At 43.1% G+C, this 21,142-nt stretch overlaps 3 protein-coding genes across 4 annotated transcripts; 1 reads left to right on the top strand and 2 right to left on the bottom strand.

Annotated features, from left to right (window-relative positions):
- The first annotated feature begins 1,737 nt into the window (after nt 1–1,737).
- Nucleotides 1,738–6,087, top strand: zbtb42 (zinc finger and BTB domain containing 42). Its single transcript, XM_046413297.1, has 2 exons — nt 1,738–1,965; nt 3,205–6,087. Exon 2 carries the CDS (start codon nt 3,219–3,221, stop codon nt 4,812–4,814), a length of 1,596 nt encoding a protein of 531 aa, XP_046269253.1. The 5' UTR covers nt 1,738–1,965; nt 3,205–3,218; the 3' UTR covers nt 4,815–6,087.
- Nucleotides 6,088–12,886: 6,799 nt separating this feature from the next.
- On the bottom strand, nt 12,887–16,231 carry siva1 (SIVA1, apoptosis-inducing factor). The gene is made up of 4 exons (XM_046412619.1): nt 16,041–16,231; nt 15,388–15,576; nt 14,196–14,349; nt 12,887–13,142 (listed from the first exon to the last, which is right to left on the bottom strand). Exons 1-4 carry the CDS (start codon nt 16,159–16,161, stop codon nt 13,094–13,096), a joined length of 513 nt encoding a protein of 170 aa, XP_046268575.1. The 5' UTR covers nt 16,162–16,231; the 3' UTR covers nt 12,887–13,093.
- Nucleotides 16,041–20,990, bottom strand: adss1 (adenylosuccinate synthase 1). Of its 2 annotated transcripts, none has more exons than XM_046412616.1 (13): nt 20,670–20,990; nt 19,655–19,757; nt 19,498–19,560; nt 19,352–19,402; nt 19,177–19,243; nt 18,912–19,019; nt 18,741–18,822; nt 18,540–18,666; nt 18,298–18,452; nt 17,584–17,708; nt 17,313–17,410; nt 17,059–17,208; nt 16,041–16,953 (listed from the first exon to the last, which is right to left on the bottom strand). In XM_046412616.1, the coding sequence occupies exons 1-13, from the start codon at nt 20,856–20,858 to the stop codon at nt 16,901–16,903; spliced, it is 1,371 nt and encodes a 456-aa protein (XP_046268572.1). In that variant the 5' UTR covers nt 20,859–20,990; the 3' UTR covers nt 16,041–16,900. The 2 variants fall into 2 exon arrangements, with proteins under 2 accessions (XP_046268572.1, XP_046268573.1); XM_046412617.1 differs by having other exon boundaries at nt 20,630–20,762.
- Nucleotides 20,991–21,142: the final 152 nt, after the last annotated feature.

The raw sequence follows: 21,142 nt of genomic DNA, 5'->3' as shown, positions 1-21,142 counted from the left end.
CTTTAGACAGACATCTACGACAGCCCTGTGATGAGACTTTGGTTTCAGTGGGGAGGGCCGAGCTATGAGGTTCAACTGGATGGCTGGCTGGTTGGCCGGTCAGGCTACACTGGAATGCGGGGTCTTTTGTTTGTCTGAGAGAGGAGTGGGTCAGGGGGAGAATGCCATTGATAATTGCAGAGAGGAAGAAAGAACCTCCAGGAAGTGTTCTCTCCCTGTCTCTCCCTGCTCCCCCACTCTCCCACCGCCATTCTCTCTCCCTCCCTCTCTCTCTGTCTCTCTTTCTCTATCTTTTTCTGTGTGTGAGAACCTTCACCGTGCCGAGCCTCTCTCTCTGAGGCCACGGTCCCCAGGCACAACCACTGCTTTGTCTTGCCCTGTGAACACACACCCCCCTCCTCTACTGGGTGCCCACGTTTGCCAGGGCCAGGGAAACACAGGGCCACTGCTCCTATTCTTATCCACATCGCTGCTCCTGCATGGATGTTGTGTGTGTGTGTGTGTGTGTGTGTGAGTGCTGAATGGTAAATTGTTTTTCATGTGGCACACACATCTGATGCTTCAGTATAAACATTTACTTTACTGGTGTTTTGTAGGGGGAAAAGGGAAGTATTTCTTCATCATTTTGTTTCTAGCTCAACACCAATTAAACTCATGGACCAAGTAAAATAGAGTTTTTATTTAGGTGGCATGACTCTGTCTCGCTTATGATCATCTGGACGTGACCAGATAGCCACCCTCTGTAACAGTAACAGCCAAACTAAAAATGGAATAAAGCAGTAAGTGGATAAGAATCTAGCCGGTGGCCCCTTTCGACCAGTGGCTGCCGCCTCTTGTCACATTGCTCATTCCCCTCTGTGTCAGAAGGCTGTGAGGAGCTGCAAATGGCTCTTTCAAAACACACGGCAGCTGGAACACAGGGCAAAGGTGACCGAAGCAGTTGGGGGAGCACAGAGAGGGACAGGAGGAGGAGGAGGAGGAGGAAGAGGAGGAGGAGAAGGAGGAGGAGGAGGTGGGGGGCACGAGATGAGCAGCTGCAACCTCAAGCCCCTGTTTCTTCACTGTGCCACCACTTCTTCTCGCTTTAACAATTACAGAACAGGATCCAGAGGCAGTTTTTTAGTGCCTGGAAAATCAGCACAATTCCTGTTTTAAGACAACTCAGGGCAAATAAATCATAGCCAGGACCTGGTGTGGTCTGGGACTACAAAGGCACTGAGTGGTGTGGTGCCAGGGAATTCCACGACCCAAAGCAGGATTAGAGAGAACAGCCCTTTAAAGTTCCCAATAGTCCACTGACCCACCAAATCACAAAGCAAGATTTATAATTCTTAGTCATTATTTTCACAGATACAGAATTCATTGTGAACCAAAAGTCTTCCTTTCATCCACGGCAAACATCAAACATTTTGCGGACGCTTGCAAATCAGATTAACTTTGGAGATTTGAAATTTTAAAATCCCATCATCTTCGTGCAGGGTTAGGTGGAACAGGAAAGAGCAAATTCAATCAAGTAACACATGCCACTTCAGTGATTAGAATGTCTACTTAAGGACATATATTTTTGAATTTTTTTTTTTTTTTAGTCTAACACTCTATGTTGTCATTGATCAGCACTCAACTTGGCCACTCTTCAGAATTTGATCACAGGATCACTGAAAGTCCCCCCGTTCATGGGACAGGTGTTTTAATAAGAGAGCCAATTGGTGCTCCCAGTGTACTCTGCTACTTGCTGCCGCTGTGTGAATTCACGGAGTAGTACAGAACTTATTGTGGCCGCGCGATATCGCGAGACTTGTGCCATTATCAACCTGCTTGACACACAGCAGCGCTGAGTGCAGCCTGCCTTGCCAGGGTCGGACTGAAGCTCAAGAAACGACAAGGAGAAGCGAACATCTGGCCGCACATCATGAAAGGACATCGGAGCTTTTAGGAGAGAACACGACGAACTGGGCGGAAATAAATGTAAGTACAGTGTTTTTGTGCTTGGGAACGCGGAAAGCGAAAGTTAAAGAGTGTCCCCCTCGCCGCTTCGTTCAGCGCAGTTGGCTTTGCTGCGAGTTCCTCTGCTGTTTAAAAGGCTCCCAGCAATGCGTTTCCCGACACGGACATGGAGCTCGGTTTACTGTGCCCCAGGCTCCCTTTCATACACTCTTCCTCTTCTTTTAAAAATATTACTAATGTGCGCAAAGTGATACCAATGAACACTGTTCGTGGCAGCATCCAACTTTAATATCCAAGTCACTTTGAGTTTTCTCCGACCGTCTGGCTTTTCTGTTTTGAATTAACCCCTTTAAACAAATATTTCACAGTTGTGCGCGTGTCTCGTGGGTGCGTAAAAGGGCCACAGAGCATTTTTAATCTCTTCCGCGGTTGTCGGGTGCAGTTTTCTTTGTTGATAAAGTACGCCATTGTATGAGTTAGAAATTCCGTGTAATCTTGTGACACTCATAAATCTATATTTTTTTTTTACAAGTTGTGTGTCTGGTTTGGACTGCGTAGCCCAGAGTTAACATATGGCATAAAGGGAGCACAGCTGGAGGTAGCGTTTCCATTGCGGTGATGTCAGAGCAGCTGACTCCACAGCTTGCAGTGTAATTAGCAAACAGAGCACCAGTTTACTCACTCTGCTCCGGTCTTATTTTTTCACGTTAGCCTCCTTCCGTCAGCGGACCAGTGGTATCATTCCCAGTCCCTCTTCTGTGTTCAGTAAACACCTCTGTTTCGCGTCCGCTTGGAAACGCGCCCGTGCGTCCCTTATCGCAAATTTTGATAGCTCAAGAAGTAAAGTGACTATTACAAAGCGGACTCCCTCGGATAATTTGGATAGTGATTTCGTTTACACCGTGACATATGGGTGGGTGAGCGCAGCGTAGCGTATCCTGCACCACTGGAAAGAATGTAGGATTTATGTACTGAAGTTGAATAAAGTTATTGATGTAGAAAATGTTTTTCAATCAAGTTCTGAAACTGTGAAGGATTTTATGAACTTGTCGCCTATTTTAAGACACGACGGCTTCGAGGTCTCGTGTGTTTGCTCATACTTTAAAATCATTTGCGTTATTTCGCTCAAGTTATTCCTCACATTGTCTCTGCAGTTGGTTAGTTTGTGTTTGCTTCTGATATGCGACGGCAGCTGCGCTGTGCCCTCTAACTGGCTTCACTTCGTTTATCCACTATCCTGTTTTTCCTGTTTTTCGTCAGGTTATGAAGGAAGAATGGAGTTCCCAGACCATAGCCGCCAGTTGCTGCAGTGTCTGAGTCAGCAGCGTCACCAAGGTTTCCTCTGTGACTGCACTGTTCTTGTCGGGGAGGCTCGATTCAAAGCGCACAGAGCCGTGCTGGCCTCCTGCAGCATGTACTTCCATCTCTTCTACAGGGACCAGCTGGACAAAAGGGACGTTGTGCATCTCAACAGTGACATTGTGACAGCCCCGGCTTTCAGTCTGCTCCTTGAATTTATGTATGAGGGGAAGTTGGAATTCAGCACTCTCCCCGTGGAGGATGTCCTGGCAGCAGCCAGTTACCTACACATGTATGATATAGTGAAAGTGTGTAAAGGCAAGCTTAAAGATAAGGAACTCTCCTCTCTGGATGAAAAGATGAGTGAGGGTTTGGGACTCAGCTGTCTGGACAGGGAAAATTCCTCAGATAGCGAGCTGCACAGTAAGCAGCTCATCCGGCGACAGCCCCAGACGCAGTCTCAGGGGCTACACAGGGCCCCCCCGGCAGAAGAGTTTGACATGGACAACAGCGAAGTAAGGCTGGCTGTCACAGATTGTGATAGGTCTGCACAGAGCAGGCAGAAGGCAAACGGTCACTCTGGCAGGTCCCCGGACCTTGTAGGTGTCAATTATGTGTCAGCAGAGGCCGAGCCCTGCGTCCAAACAGCTGGAAAAACAAAAGCTGATGTCAGTAGTTCCACCGTATCGCTGTCCCAGAGGTCCCGGGCTTCAGATGACATGGACTGTGCACTGGATTTGTCTTTCAAGCCTCTGTCTAGCAGAGATCCCTTACACCCCTCCTACGTCTCGGGACAGCTGGCCCTCGACAGCCAGCAGCAGGGCACTGAGCCACTTGTTAAAGACGAACACGACTTGCTGTCAGAGCAGGAGGACAGTGAGCCGATGAGCCCTGAGAGCCAGCGCTTTGGGAATAGTGCCAGGAGCTCAGTGGTGACAGGGTTCGCTGCCCTCTTCCCAGGCAACAACGGCTCCACAGCCGCCCTGCTCTCCCAGGAGGAGGACCTGATGGACGAGGAGGGGGAGGCCTGCAGAGGAAGGGAGGGCGCCCCAGGCAGGGAGGTAGAGGAGAGGAGGGGTAGGTTGCTGGGGGACAGCGAGGAGGAGGAAGAGGACGACTTGGCCTCTTCAGATATCTCCACCTCCAGTGGGGTGCTCCTGCCCCCGGGGCAACAGGTGTGTGTGTGCCCCCTCTGCAGTAAAGTCTTCCCCAGCCCCCATGTGCTGCAACTGCACCTCAGCTCACACTTCCGCGAGAAGGACGGCGCCCGCTCCAAGTTGTCCCCCGACGGCTCGGTCCCCACCTGCATGCAGTGCAACAAGACCTTTTCCTGCATGTACACTCTTAAGCGCCATGAGCGCACACACTCTGGCGAGAAGCCATACACCTGTGGCCAGTGTGGCAAGAGCTTCCAGTACTCCCATAACTTGAGTCGGCACGCTGTAGTCCACACACGTGAGAAGCCTCACGCTTGTAAGTGGTGCGAACGGCGCTTCACTCAATCCGGGGACCTCTACCGCCACATCAGGAAGTTTCACTGTGGCCTTGTCAAGACTCTCGCCATTGGATAAAACACCTCTCAGCAGTGCCATGACATCAGACAGAATGTCTTTTCATACACTGAATACTACTACTGAACAGTTTTCCCTTAAGTATACACATGTTGGCAGTTTGTTGGAGACATATCTCTTTGGATTCGACCCCATGTGGCATTTCTCTAGTTAAAAGATGTAGCAACTTTAAAACTGGAGCTGTCGTCTGTGCAGGATTGTCATAGGTAGTTCGGTGGTCAGAGGCAGGCAGTTGAAGGTGCACTGGCTGTTAGGATAAACATGGGTGCTGTGAAACTCGAGCTGGATCTGTGTGGAAGAAGGTGAACAAATCAGATGATGCACTTGTTTGTTTCTGTCTTATTTGTGTCAATCCGTTGAGTTTATTAGAGGAGTATATTTGCTGAAAGCATCCCACTTTCTTACCCTATGGGTGATAGCTAATGCTAACATATGTTAATACAATCGTCAGAGTGTGTGAGACTTTATTTGTGCATGTGGGAGTTCAGAGCCGTCCGTGAGTAGCAATATATGATTTTTTTTTTTTTTTTAACTCCTACATCATTATTATTATTTATTTTTGGGGATTAGTTGAGTCCTTAACAAGTAAATTATCATAAGGCAGCAAAACTAATGAAGTCTGACTACTGGAAGTGTAATTATTTTTTCATGGAAGTAGAATTTTTGTTTGGTGGAAATGAAGTTGTTTGCAGTTTTATGTTGTTTGTAACAAGAGGCAAGCAGACCATTATATCACCATATTTCTTTTTGAGTCTTGCGGAGAGCTCTTTAGTTGCTAATGTGAGTGAGCACATGTTGATGGAATGGCCTTCTAATTGCTACTTAAAAAGAAGTTGTATAATCAGAGGAGGGTTGGAGAGTAGTTAAAAGCTAATGCCTGTAACACTGGTGCCTACTGAAATTCTTAACACTTCACCTCGTATACTTAACTTAGGCAAGAATGAGATAAATTGCCATGCCTTTTTGTCAAATTCAGTGAGTTTTCAGGCCTTTTAAAAAAGAAAATCTGGATTACACTCCACATACCAGGTGGTAACAAAGGTAATTGTCTACTTGGGAATGCCAATTGTTTCATATGAGTGTCCTTACTTAAATCATTTAAAAGAATGTAATAAAATATGTTAATCAAGCTTTTGTCAATTAAAAGTTTATTGACTTGTTTTTCGTTATAAGCAAACAGTAAATTACCTTGTTATTTCCTGGTATGGCGTAAAGGGTACACTGACACGGTGTTTAGGGCAAACCCTCAGCTGGCAGGCGGGCTGGCGGGCGGGCAGGCGGGCGGGCAGGGAGGGGACAGAGGGAGACAGGTGGATATTCAGTACTTTCGGTGTCTGTTGTTAGGGCTGTTTGTTCAACAAAGCTGTGCTGCACGTGCCATTCAGCTGAATCTACTGACCTGTCTGTCTTTGAATTAACCTTTTTCACATGATCATTTCTTCTTATGTGTGTCTAAGTTACTACTGATGAGTTTGGAGCCTTTAGTGATGCTCCCCTTGAAAGAATCTGTGGGCATGAGATGGATTTCCTCTGTTCACATAGATGCTATATGGATTCTCAGCAGGGGCGTTAGCACTAAAGGTTCATGATATTTGTCTAATCTGTCCTGAAAAGACTTGATCAGATTTTATTTATTAGTTTGACTTGGTTCAGGGTTTACTGTAGGTGTAGTCTTTGTTTCTATAAGCTTGAAAGACATCGTGTCTTGCCTAGCGATCATGGTACTCATTAACTGGTATTGGGGCTGTCTGTTCATTTTCTCTGTGCAAATCGAGTTACTGTAATTGTATTTTAATACACCATGTAGAAATCTCTACGGACTATTCAAGATTTGTCACATGGAAGATAGAAAAGCACTTGTTTTTAGCATGCATATAGTTTCAACACTATTGTCTAGGCTGCTATTTCTTACTATATGTATATTTAATGTAAATATATATTCTATTTATCAGACTGTTTGTTTTTCCATGTTACAACACATGTAAGGTAGAGAGAGTCAGGTGTCTTATCAAGGCTGCAGTCTCTTAAAGTGTCACACGTCTTCCCAAGGGAGTTTGGTTCCTTTTCCATATTCAAGACTCGATTGGACTCACTACAAATCAGAACAGTTAATACCTCTCTGAGTGCTGTTCTGCCACAGGAGACAGTTGTTCACAGACTGGTACGGCATTGGCTACCTATAGAAATGAGACAATACAGGCATTGTACCCCCCCTTTACCAAATCCCAGGTAGTTCTCAAGGGATCATTGTGTATCTCCCTCCAAGCTGTGGGGAGAAATGGCAGAGCAAGTCTCTCTTTGCACTTTTCTGTATTGAATGAAGCCATTGGAATGTGAGAAATGTATTTAGCAAAGGGAGACCAAGGACACTGTAAACAGGTGTATTGTTTGGAGGCATCAAAGAACAGCCCCCCTCAGTCCCAGCATGCAGTAGATAAATGCTTCATTGTTCGTCTGCATGGAGGAGATACCACGGTGATTTGATTGCACATCTATCAAGAGAATATCAGAAAAATCTGAGTATCGTTATCCCAGTGCTTGATTGAGAAAGATTGAGATAGACAATAATGTGTCTGGCAACTGTGACGTCAGAGGTCAGAAGTAAGTGCTGACCATCTGTCCATTTCAGCATTTTTTTTTTTTCTGTTCATCGACAAGACTTCTTTGAGGACACAGAAATGAATTCATGTGATTTCTCAGCATTTGCAGTGGTTTGTCAGCATTTTGTAAATGGAGGGGCCCAAGTCGAGAAGGAATCAAACCATTTCTCTCAGAATTACTGCAATCTGTTTTCATTTTCCCTGCTGACCCGCAGTCAGTGACCGGGGCTCAAGTGAACTGTGCTTGTGTGTAATTTGACAGGAAATGGGATTTGGCTCCCTGTTTACTTGCACAAACACTCTTGTTGTTCACACATGTTTAATCACTCCGGGTAGTCGTCAGAACAATAGGTAGATTTCAGATGTTGCATAGTGTTAAAAATGTATATTTCAATCAGAACACACAGGAATGTAGATTTTGTCACCCCGTCAGTTTTTTTGAAAAGCAACATTTCTTATGTGGTGCAAATGAAATTGCTTGATTCTCTAATGTACATGTGTACAGAGGTAGAAAAACTAACAATATGTGAAGAATTGTTTCTTTTTATTGTTTGCAGTCTTTATTTATACCTCCAGGATGATCACCAAACGTGCCTTGTAGACACATGAAGAGGTGTTGCATCTGGAGAAGCCCTTTTTCTATATTGTACATTTTGCCCTTGACTTCAGTGGTAAAGTTCACATCACAGCAACTGTGTCCCACTGAGGTGATTCACAACTTGTTGTTCCTGTTTTGTTTTTTCTTTCTATCATATCAAAAATGTTACATCCGACAAACTAGAAGTATGAAGCCCATTTATTTTTGCTGCTTTGTGAGAGATTACATTGACATTTTGAGATTTATTTGACCATTTTTGTTTATGTGAATAAATCTGTCGTGGACATGTTCAACTGAAGACAAGCATTTTTGTGATTTGGCTTTTAGTAGCCTATACTCCTGGGAACTAACAGTCCAGTTCTTAGTTAATGTCACTTTTGAATGTGAAACACTGAGATGTTGATTGTTGACTTGTATGGAAACAGCGCTACTCTTGATTGAGGGCTATGTTTGCCTAACTCATGCTGTATGATCTTTTAGGTCTAAAAAAGAAAAAAAAAGACTTTACTGATACTGGAACTTTGTCCTCTGCAGGTTACAACTGTGAAATTGTGTATAATCATGAGAAATATTTATTATTGCATTTGCTTCTTGTGCAACAATTGACTGTCTCAGTTTTAATTTGGTTCAAAAAAAGAAAAAAAGCTTCTAAATGTCAAATCTTTTTAATAGAATTTGTAGAAGTGCCATTAGAATTTAATATAATTTTTTAATAAGAAAGGTATATTTTATAGTAATTAATTGCTTCAGTGTTAGTGGTGTAGAGGTTAGAGGACAATCTTTATGCATAATTGACATTGGTTAGATATTGAAGCAATTTACTTTGATCTATAACTGTATGTGCATTTTCCTTGTTTGCGCTTTTGGAGTGCGCTTGTGTGTGTGTGTGTGTGTGCTGTGGAAATGTGACAATCTTGATTTAGGTCTTTCTTAAGATTATGCATAGAATTAAAAGGAACAACTTTCTGTCTTTGTGTGGATTTGATTCATTCGCTAATTTGCACTGTCAGACTAGTTTTCATGCAATTTCAGATTTTTCTTTAGGAGCATAGGGAAAGCTTTGAATTTAATAAGAAAAGTAAAAAAAACAAAAAGCACCAACAACAAAAGAACATACAGAAGAGCCCCCGTCTTACACACAGCAACAACAATCAACCAGACATTGTATGTGGGAGGCACTGCTATGTGTACAGAGACAACAGAATGTGATAATACTGCTGGTCTTACAGACCCAATCCCTCTGAAACCATAAACTGAACTCAAGGACGGAGCAGTTTCAAGATGGGCGCCCATTGTTCCTGACCTGTTTCCAATACTCTCCAAAGGAGATAAACCTGGGATAACAAGGCCAGTTGACTTTGTTGTGTAATTACAATTAAAACTTGATTTTATCTGCTGCAAGAAACTGAACCAACCACACATCTATTTGTAAGTAAACAAACACATACCAAATATGTGTCGACTTGAGGGACTTCATGCCAGTTCACTGGACAGTTTCAATGGTGAGAACTTTTAATTATTTCCCCACTGCACATTGAAAGAAATCCAGCTGCTCTGCTACGTGATCCCAATGGGGATGTGCTCGCGTTCCCACCACCCTCCCCCAATTCCAGCTCACCCGTTCTGGGAACGCCATATAGACAAGGGCCGCATCCAACTGCCCCTGCCCCCATCTATCCTACATCCACCCCCACAGGCCCCCAAAACTGTGGCCCCAAACCTCGGCCTCATCCCACCACTCTATTGTGTGCGTGGGTAGTAGCTCAGCCAGGCTATTGTCTGGCCCAGCTCCCCAGCACGTACTTTATGCACAAACAGACGACACAGCGGCGCTAGCCAGGCAGCTCCAACATAAAGAAAACAATGTCCTCCCAAGATCATTCATAAACACCCTGAACAGCCCCAGCCAGCTCACAGTAAATAAGGGCCCTCTGCAATGCTGTGGCCACCTCACACTGTAAACATCCACAGCAGCAGGCCTCAGAACGCTCGCTGGCACCAACATCTCACATCTGCCTAAACGGGATCCAGGGCTCAGTCTGCCTAGTGTGTGTGTGTGTGTGTGTGTGCAATTCTTGTGGCCCAAAACCTTCACATGGAAAGTAGGGGCCATGTGATAGGGCTTAGCTGCAGGGTGACGAGCTGGGATATGTGTAGTGTAACTCGATGGTGTAATAAAACATTCCTCTCTCTGAGGCTCAAAGCCTGGCTCATTTGGCTGTGAGTGGTTTTGTGTGTGTGCGTGTGTGTGTGTGTTTAGAGGTACTTGAGAGAAGTTGAGAGGAAAGTTGTAAGTGTCCACCACCTCAACAGGGCCAGCGGTGGGAGCCCTTGACCTCTGAAGGGACGGACTGCCAGGGACAGCTGGTGTGGCCTGTGTTTATTTATTTATTTCTTAACAAAAGACAGGTGGTCACACTTGAAAAGGGCACACAAACACAGTCACACATGCGCTTGTGTACAGACAACGCACGCACACACACATGCGCACACACACACACACGGGTAGATTTCTTTTTCTCTCTCTACATGCATATGGTTATCATCCACTTAATTTTGGAGGAGCCATTCTTTTGACTTTCAAAAAATATAAATCACATTGCGCCCAGGAATTAAAAGAAAAATCCCAATTAATAGTATGAGAGTGCAGTGTAAAAAAATAAAAATAAAAAAAATAAAAAAATTATTGCCAACTTGCAAGGTTACATCACATTTTGATCAGCATTCAAGTTCTTAATTGCAATCAAAAGCTTCAATCAGAGTGGTGTACACTGCTACTGCTACAACTGCTACAAGTGCATAAATGCATATCAACTAGTGCTCCCACACTGGGTTTGCCTTTTTTGGAGTGGCTCACCCTGACAGTGCCAAGACAGTGTGTCCTTGGTCCACTGTACAGCTGTCACTTACTCACACTCGTTGACGCATATTTATAGCAGCAGCATCATTGGGCTCGACACACTCAGACCACAGCTGGTCCCCGAAAGAATGGGTGGAAGACAAAGCCACGTGCTCCCGCTGGCCGACTGCATTTGGTCCTGTCTGGAGCGCTGTGGGCGATTATGTGGCCCCCTTCTCCTTTGCAGACACCCAGCCATACATGTACCAGAGAGAAGATGATCATTCGTCAGGGGTAGGTGAGGTACACTGTGAGGTTTTTTTGTCCCCCTTTGGGTGTCACAGATGGGTATGTGCTGAAAACCTTGACAACTGCACTCTCTTGTTTTGAAGGCACATAAACACATCACATCATTATAGTGTGTGTGTGTGGGGGTGGGGGGTATTCTTCCTTCTGATAAGTCAGCAATGAATAATGGTTGACCAAATGAATAATATTTGGCTAAATGTATCTGGGGTCCAAGTGAATATTTGTTTTTAGATTTGAGAGAGGAATATGACATGGAAGACCTATACTATGTGTTTTAAGTACTGAGGAGATATCTGAGATTAAACTGAAAGAACAGTGGATGAGTCATGAGATTCATTCATTCATTGCAGATGACACTCTTTTCTCTGCTGTCATTTATTACATTACTTCCTTTCTTCTAGATTCAAATTTACTAAATGGCTGTCTGATGTGAAAATGGATTATAGGACACTGACAAACAAAATTCGATATTGAGGTGACTTTTTGGTGGTCAAAACAGGACTTCAACTCCTAAAAGTGCTTCTCACTTGATAAAGACAAACTCATCTCCCAGAACGACAGGAGAGGAAGACACTGATGGATAATTAAATCTTCAGTAGTAATTTAAATGTATGATGTAAATACTGAATATATCTATTTTATTTTATAAATGACTATAACCAATAAATCTATTATCAGAATAGTCGTATATATTTTCACTCGAAACTCGTCCACAAGCTTCAGAATTATGAACCTCTGTTGAATTTCATGAGTTGCTGCATGTTTTATTTTCAACAAAAGCCAAAAAGGTTTGAAACTGAAAAGGTTCACATCTTCCTGTCAAGTGTTTTTATGTCCACCTCTGATTTCCTTTAAGTCTTATCAAGAAATGTGCAGACAACTTGACGCCTTGCTTGCCAGCAGCTGTCTGCTCACTCAGCCAGAAATCAAGCGGTGCTCACGGACACCAACTGCAGAGCTCCCCAAAGACTGGAGTCACAACTGGCCCGCTGAGCAGGGGATGTGACTCACACAGCTCATAGGCACATTTGCAATAAGCTCCAGGAAGTGCACTCATCCAGGCTAATATCTCTAAGACCATGTGATTGATTTCTATAAAACAGTGATGAGGACTTATGCCACCAAGAACAATTACTCACAGTGTACAATAACTGACCCTGAAACCAGTCATCATCAGTGACGAACCGCAGCCAAGAGAAAGTGATGACTGCCCCTCAAGGTCATGTCCAGCAGGGATAATTGTAGCCAAATTGTCTGCTGCAAAGCCCTCGCTCTGTTCAACCTCTGGGTCTCCTTGTATTATTAAATACATTTGATAGCACATCCTCAAGGTCAGTCTCGACAGGCAGAATTGGAACATTTTCAGTGGCAAGGCAAGACAAAACTTCAAATAAAAGGTTGAAAATGTGCTCCTTTAGCATAGTCAGATAAATGTGTTCATCCCATGAGGACGCAGGGTCTGTGTATCACTCTGAATACGGTTCAGTCTGGAAGGAACTCATCTCTCAGCTGAGTCCTTGAAGTGTGCTGCCATCTGCTGATGTATCCACAACATAGGACAACAGCTGGGTCACCTTTTTGCTAACTGGCAGATTTCTGCTCACACATCTCATTTTGATCCAATTTGGTATTACTCAACAATTACCACCCCATAATGAGCCTCTTTAACGCATCAAAAAACAAACTGGAACTTTATCAGTGACAGGTGCATTGAAGAGATCACAACTTTTAACTGTATACAAAAGTTTATTTCAATTACCTTTGGAATGCAATACATATATACAAAAACATTTACATCTCTCTCTCTCACTCTCTCTCTCTCTCTCTCTCACACACACACACACAAAAAATCACAGGTATAAAATGCAGTCATAGTAATATCTCATATAAGGCAACTACAATTCAAACTAAACTCTTGATCTTTGGTCTTCCTCTACGTTGAGCAGCTGCAGCACAGTATTTCATCATATTGCCCACTGTAACTGTAGAACAAGCAAAATATTACAATTATTTAGCATTATTCAGCATCTTGACTTTGGAGGGAAGACCCAGATATTGGGCCATCTATCCCTTTCTATTAAACACATATTCAAACTTATATTTTAAGCAGTGATAATGGCAAAGTTTCCTGTTGAGTCTGATATGAATAACTGCATAGAGATTATTCTTTAACAGAGTGCATGTTTGCTGACTGTTGTCTGTGGATATTCTGATTTATCCAGGTCATAGCTATCGCAACTGGACTTGTTCAATTCAGTCCCCTTGAGACAGTTTGCTGACTGTTGCTCCTGAAGCATACATAATTAACTCGCTCATTGGCTTGGGAGGTGGCTAAAAAGTGTGTATTTTACTTCTTCATACTCAAAGATTACTTTCTGATGTCTCAACATTTAGGCAAATTCACTTTTAGAGCGGTTTGCAACTTAGTGGTTGCTCCTGCCAAACAGATTTAAATCCAAAAAGATTCAAGGCGGAGTGGTTTTGGCAGTATCTAGGTGTCTCTATGCAAAAACAATTAGAGTGGTGTGGTGACGGTGAAGCGCACAGCCTATAGTACAGCAGTTGAGAGTGTGCCCATAGAACAAACACAAGAGGCATACCTTTCACTGACCAGATGAGAAACATCTTGCACCACACATCTCATATAAACATGTCTTCAATACCACAGCAAGTGATTTTCCATGTGAGACCTAATTAATTTTAGCATGTACTATGTCTGACTTTAAAGGGATCAAATGACACTTTGAAGCTGAGACAACTAGAGGAAAAAAACTGCAGCTGGATTTCAGCTATGCACTGAAATGTGTTTAAGTCCAGCATTTTCCAGCTCACAGCAGCTGATAAGAACAATGGATTTTAATGAGCCATAACACAAGTGCAGGTGCAGAAGAGGAGAAGCTTTGCAGACACGCATAGTTACTAAGATATTAATGAAATAGCTAATTTGACAGCAGTATCAACTTAATGTGACAAAACATAACATTGTTGCCATAATTTAGAGAAACTAAATAAAAAGGAATCAAATCTGGACTTACTCTGTGATAGTACAGATGGAGCAGCAGAGACTGGAGCAGCTGGAGCACTGTCGGGTACAGGAGGAACAGGCTAGACGGTCACATTGAGAGCATGATGTCCTGGACCCCTGGCTCTTCTGACAAACACAGCAGCCTGCAGGAGCCACAGCCACACCTGCATACAAAATCACACATCCACACAGCACACTTGAACATTTAGCAAAAGTAACCAAACAGAGCATCCAAATCTGTGACAACCCTGACATCTGCTGGTGAAAAGAATGAACTGAACTAACCTCCTGCATTTAGCTGAGTGCTTTCCCGTTCCCATATTAAACATCTCCTCTAAGCGCATTTGAGAAAAGATATTCTTGTCCAGTTACTACTAAAATTACACTCATTTTATTATGAAATCCCCTCTTTATGATTCTGCAGACAATCTTAACAAGCTTAACTTTACATGGCTGAATATTTTTACAAGGTTTTAACTTCATGAAGACTGCTGAATACACTGAATCTTCAACTTAATGATGTCATATTTTAGGAGGAGCAAGTTTAGCCAGCAATTCAGATACTCCAAAGAATCCACTTTGTGACAGCATGCCCTAGAGGGCCGGTGTGGCTGCAGGTTTTCTTTCCAACCAAGTAGCAGCACACCAGACTTGACTCATTTAATCAACTGATCAACGTCTTCAGACAGTTGATTGGTCAAACGGTGTGCTCTTGGTTAGTTGACACAAAAACCTGCAGCCACACCGGCCCTCCTGTGGACCAGTTTGACATATGTGCCCTAGAGGACCCTCATATTGCCTGGTTGCTAAAAGCAGCCACTTCACTACTCTGCTTCATCAATAGATGACACTGTTTTCACATATTTTGTTTACTCTTTTAGCATCAATTTTTACAAAGTTTTCTCCTTTGAACTACAGATCTCACCCAAATGTGCTACAATCTGATACAGAGTGTAGCAGTACACTCTAAGCCAGAGTTTAGCAGTACTTATAAAATAAATAAATAAATAAATGAATGAAATAGACTCTTGAATGGTTGGTTGGTCACCTGCATGTCAGCTGTTCTTTAAGACCCAAATTCCTATTGTTTTGACACAGAACAGAGTTATTGGGCTGTGTCTCTCAAAGTAGCTTTAACTAGCTGTGTCAACGTATTATACTTAAAAAATATATCAAAACAGCACCTATCAGTTCAGGCTCACCTTGTGCAGCGTTTGCTCTCGTCAGTCTCCCATCATGTCCAATCAGTGTCTGTCCTTTTAAGAGTGCCTGGCCGCATGCAGGAGCTTCAAGTTGTCCAGTGGGCTGAGGGACGGCGTACTTCTCCTCCCCAGTCCATATTTTGCCCATCATAGCCTTGGCACCTTTGAAGAGCAGATTCTTTGTCTTTTCTGGAAACAAGAAAACAAACAAACAAACCAAACAAGAACCACCCATAAGTGAAATTTCATGTGAACAACTCATCTCGACCATATCGGGGTAAACAAAGGGCTAATCTTTATGGCACATTTAAGTCTGCATACACTTTGGCTGCACTGTGGTAGCTTAGAGGCCGTGGCAGGAAAGTCAAACAGACGACGAATCTCTTGATAAACAGTCGATATATTTCACTGAGATGGGGGTTTCATTGTCAAGAGGAACCTAATAAGATCATGTGAGCCGCGACCAATTGTTTCAGGACCCTGAACAAAAGCACCAAAGGTGATGACTATTTTAAGTAAGATTTATTTGTTGAATCCAACGACTGCTATGCAAGCAAAGGCAACTAGCAAATGTGCGCAGCGACGAAGCTAACGGCAATGTTAGCTAACACTGCAGAGCAGTGACATACCCGCTAACGTGAAACGTTACTTACCGTAGATTTCTTGCTTGTATTTATTCCCAAACACACCGTAATTATTCAGCTCCTGTTGTCCGATATGTATTTTGTATTGGGAAGAGAAGGTTTCAGGAAAAGGACAAGCTCGTTTCGGCATTTTCGATGCGAAAACTCCCCCCGTGTTCTTCAACACTTGTTTGTTGCGGGAAAACTGCAAGACAGGCCGCAGGAAGCCAATCAAACACATCCCTTATTGTCACGTGAAATCACAGAGCCAATCCAACAACTCCTCGGCTGTCACGTGGTTTCTGGTTCCATAAACTTTATCCTAAGCCTTTCACGGTGTGCTGCCTTCATGGGCTGTCGCGAGTTTGTAATTTCTGTTTTTTAATTTCAGAAATTTGTAGCTGCAGATTGGTGTTGACACTTTGAGTAAACCAGACACAGGAAAAAGAACATTCTCAAGTATCAAAAGTGTGTTAGTATTTGGATGTGATTATTTTCTCCAAGTTAAACCACTTATAATGATTAACTCAGTCCCAACACACAGAGATCGAACAGTGCATAATTTTGGAACTGTTGCATGAGTTGATTATATTTAATTTCCCTGACAGTCAAGTTGGGCTCCAGAAATCAAATTAGCTTGATAAATGATCTACTGAGTGCCCTCTCTGGACATATTAGCTTTTATCTGAAAACATTTGTTCTCATTTAGTTGGCATATGGACATAAATTGACACTTATGATTAAATCTAGTCAGTGTAGTGATAGAAGACACAGCCAACAATGCACAAAGATTACATGAATGTTTTGTTTATTAATTAATGGAGAAGATGATTTTAGAAGATGAAAAGATGCCTCATGTGCTTCCATCAAGGGAAGATAAAGGTTTCCTCTTAGAACATCTGGATCATACACTCTCTGGACTTTCCAACACCAACCCACTTGACTAAAGAGAGAGACAGAAATAGAGATAAAGATTAGAGAAGGTGACAAAACTGTAGAAGTCATAACCATCCACACTGAAAAGTTTGATATTTTGTATTAAACATACTAGGAACTCCAATGTGGTTCTCGATGAAACGGATGTAGTTTTGTGCCTTGGCCGGGAGGTCGTTCCACTTCCTGGCTGCAGATGTGTCAGTCTTCCAACCAGGGAAGGTCTCATATTCAACCTCCACCTTTTGCAAAACATCCATGTTGGCTATGAAGGACAGAAATCAATCATTACCAATCTTTAAATCAGTGTTACCAATCAAAGCAGATGGGGTTTAGATGAGGTTTATATGGTTTCTTCAGTTAAATTACCTGGGAAATGAGGAATTCTTTTCCCATTGAGCTTATAGGCGACTCCAACTTTAATTTCATCTAGCACATCCAGAATGTCAAGTTTTGTCAAAGCAATGCTGTTGGACAGGTGAAATGTCATCAGGGAGCAGTTTAACACATACTGTATTATTGTAATGTAATTTATGACGGTGCAGAAAAGAATGTATGACTGTGAGGTAAATGTGCTTCAATATTCAAACACAGCAACCACAAAATGTGATCATTTGCTTAAACTGCTCTAGTCACTCACGCTGTGAAGCCATTAATCATATGAGCATATCTGACGATGACAAGATCCAACCAGCCGCAACGTCGCTTTCTTCCCGTGGTTACACCCACCTCATGACCCCTTGTCTGCAGAAGCTCTCCCACTGCCTGCAGTAAACAGGAAAAAAAAGCAGCCCTAATTGTTACTTAATTATTTGTGAACTTAAATGATGTCAGGCATTTACTAATCCCTCAGAAACCAAAAAACATGCAAACAGCACACTACTTTTCTAAACAGCTGACTACAATAAAACATCACATGGGCCAGAGGATAAAGTTTTAACATCCTGACCTTTGTCTCCATGGTCAGATCCCGTGACAAGTAACATATCCCCAGCTCTCACAGTAAATATATCTTGAACTCAGACTCTGGCCCTAAATTTATCCCTGTGAACATGTGATCTGCATAAGAAGTAAAGAGTGTTTGAGCCCATCTCTCACAAAATCTGACAGCTGCACTCAGAGGGAGAACAAACCCCCCACCCCCACCCCACCAACCGTGCTGCCTGAGAGTCACCCACATGATCACAAACGAATCGTGCATGTCAAGCTCGACTCAATGTGTTGCATAACGTGTCATGTGTCCTGTACAATGTAAAGGCAGGGAAAGGAAGGAAGAGAAGTGACAACATCTAGTTTACACATGCCAGTAACCTTGCTAATTCGCTTGAGTATCAATCAAACATCAAGCGCTTACATTGAGTTGTTCTGTGGGGAAGGCTCCTATTCCCACTCTGGTAGTGTAGGCCTTTGATACACCAAACACATCACCAATATTCAAAGGGGGGATGCCGAGACCAGTGCACGCCCCGCCCACAGTGCAGTTTGATGATGTCACAAAAGGATATGTGCCTGAAGAACAATTATTTTATGTTACTGTAGCACAGAAGGAACCATCACACAAGTCTCATTTTAATGCTGTCAGTGTTAAAACTTTACCAAAGTCAATATCAAGAAGAGCAGCGTTGGCCCCTTCAACCAGAATTTTCTTTGGAGATCCATGAAGAGCTTCATACATGTAATAGACCCCATCTCTGACCATCGGCCGCAATCTCTCAGCATACTCCTGCACAAGATGAGGAACAGAACTATGGGTTGGTGAAGACAATCATTGGTCACTTACCAGTTGCCAGTGTTTACCTTGAGTTTTTTCAGTTGGTCTTCAACATCAACCGTCAAGGATGGATACATGGATTGGTACTGGCGGACAAGATTTTTGAATCTGAAAAAATGGGGAATCATGAATCATGTGAGCTTATAGAATTTATTTTGGAAAGTAATTTTATTTGCTGTATTCCCACAATCCCCTACCTTGTGGAGAAGTCCTTAAAGTCACCCAGGAGGTCACAAACACGTAGGCCAGTGCGAGATGCTTTGCTCGAGTACGCAGGTCCGATGCCCTTCTTGGTTGTTCCAATGCTGTTATTAGCAAACACAAGCAAAAGGAAGTGATGTGAAATAAAGTGCGGAATCAGAGTAGATTTGTACTTACTGTTGTGCACTGTAGGGTATTTGACACAATGTTGGCAGGTCTTGCTCTTTCTGAAACCTCTGCCTGCACTTCCCTAACCCTTACGTCTTTCCTTCTTGTGCTTGTCTTTCAGTTTCCTGTAAGTCATCGACAACTTGGTGGAAGTCAAACACTGCAGAAGGACAGCAAAAACATCAATAAGAAGCAACCTTCACACCCTTAAAAACATATGATTTGTACAGGCTGTACTTCTATGAACTAATGCATATACTGTACACACCGAGGTGAGCTCTGTCTGAGACAATTAGTCTCTTCTCCCAGCCTTTCAGACCTGAACAGAGAATAGAAATCATCATCTATGTGAGCATACACTCATCTGAATTTACGCTTGTGCATTTTGGTGAAGCGTATTTTTTCTTAAAATACCTTTCTTCTCATTTTTATCACCTTCCTCAAACAAGCCAGGTAGATGTATGACCACTCCATTACCTACAAAAGCAGACAAGGGGGAATATGTACTCTCAACTGCACTGTTATTCTTTCATGATGTTGTCTCCGTAAAGCTGAAAATTAAATCCATTACCAATGAGTGATGTGCTTTTGGGGTTGATGATTCCACTGGGGAGAAGGTGGAAGTCATACTCCTTGCCATCCACGACCACTGTGTGTCCTGCATTGTTACCTCCCTATGAATCAAATCAGGGTACATGTTATGACCATAGTTTATACTGTCAATGATGACATAATCAGATACAGTATGATGTTAACACCCAAGACGACCACAGATGTACACGCATTCCTCTTGTGTTTTTTGTGAGACAGCAACAAGCCACCCTCTTCCTGCTTTTCCAGCACCTATTTTAACAGACTTGGCTGGTGCTGGCGGATCCCCGGTTAAGACCTGGCCTTCTCATGTATCAAGCCACCCTGAGAATGTGACCTCGCTCTAGCCTGGTGGGTGGGGCTCTCAAACCTCCAGAACACAGGGTGCTAGTCTTGTCTGTGGTGAAAGTACAACACAGCAACTGTTGGCAGGTTTCTCTGTGTGTGTGTCGGGGCTGGACAGACCTCTGACAGACCTGTCTGACCAAAGGTTATGTGACTTATGTAAGCAGACAGAAACTGATTTGTCTGGAATTTTTTTTAAATGATGAATTATTATGATCAGCTGAATGTGTCAGTCAGAGCAAGTTCACATTAAATATAAGGGTGAGTGCAAGAATTATCAGAAAAATTTGGTCAATAATTTGCACTTACTACTTCTGAAATGATAACATTTTGTATTCTGTATCTGTAAACATTATGAAATTAGAGTTTTATTTCCACGTTTGCCCAAATTAAGACACATGCACATTACAGTACATGCTCGTACTACAATACGGTTTGTTGTGATGGTCAAAATGGTTTCCATCTAATAAATCCTACATTCTGTTATTCCCCCAACCAGATAAGCGTTTAGCCCCCGAGCACCTGTTGCGCTCTACCAGACGGCCAGTTGGAGAGATTCAGTCTTAATTCATAATAAAATGGGATTCAGCAATAACGCAAGGACACGCCCCTGCGAACGCTCAGCCGAAATCACGAATCCAAACATTTACCTGGCATCTGCATACAATGTCAGCTTCAGTCGCCAATAAATCGACGACTTTTCCTTTGCCTTCGTCTCCCCACTGAGCACCGAGCACCACCGTCACTTTGTTCCCCGCGTCGTTGCGCGATCGCTTTTGTCCGGTCGCGGCAGGTTGATTCATGTTTTTGTGGTCTTTCGCTGACCAGCTGAGCGACATGATGGCGGTGGCTTTAGTCTGTCCGTCTCAAGAAGACTAAACTGTCTGCAAGAGTGGCATTGCCATATCTGTAACTTCATAGCCAGTGATGTCAGAGCCAGACGCGCAGAAGTGCGTCGCTCTGCCCGGGCAAGTCGTCTCCAAGGTTGTTAAAGCGACCAGTGAATAGACTTTCCATAACATCTACAGGGATGTGTGAAGGTAGAATCACCCATTAATAGCATGTTATAACATTTATTGTAAGTAGTCTGCAACAAAAAGGCTTTTCTGGTTGCCTTATTATA

This window comes from Scatophagus argus, chromosome 15 (assembly GCF_020382885.2).
Source record: "Scatophagus argus isolate fScaArg1 chromosome 15, fScaArg1.pri, whole genome shotgun sequence".
Lineage (NCBI taxonomy): Eukaryota > Metazoa > Chordata > Actinopteri > Scatophagidae > Scatophagus > Scatophagus argus.
The sequence above is the reverse complement of the archived record's forward strand: the minus strand, read 5'-3'. Positions and strand labels throughout refer to the sequence as shown.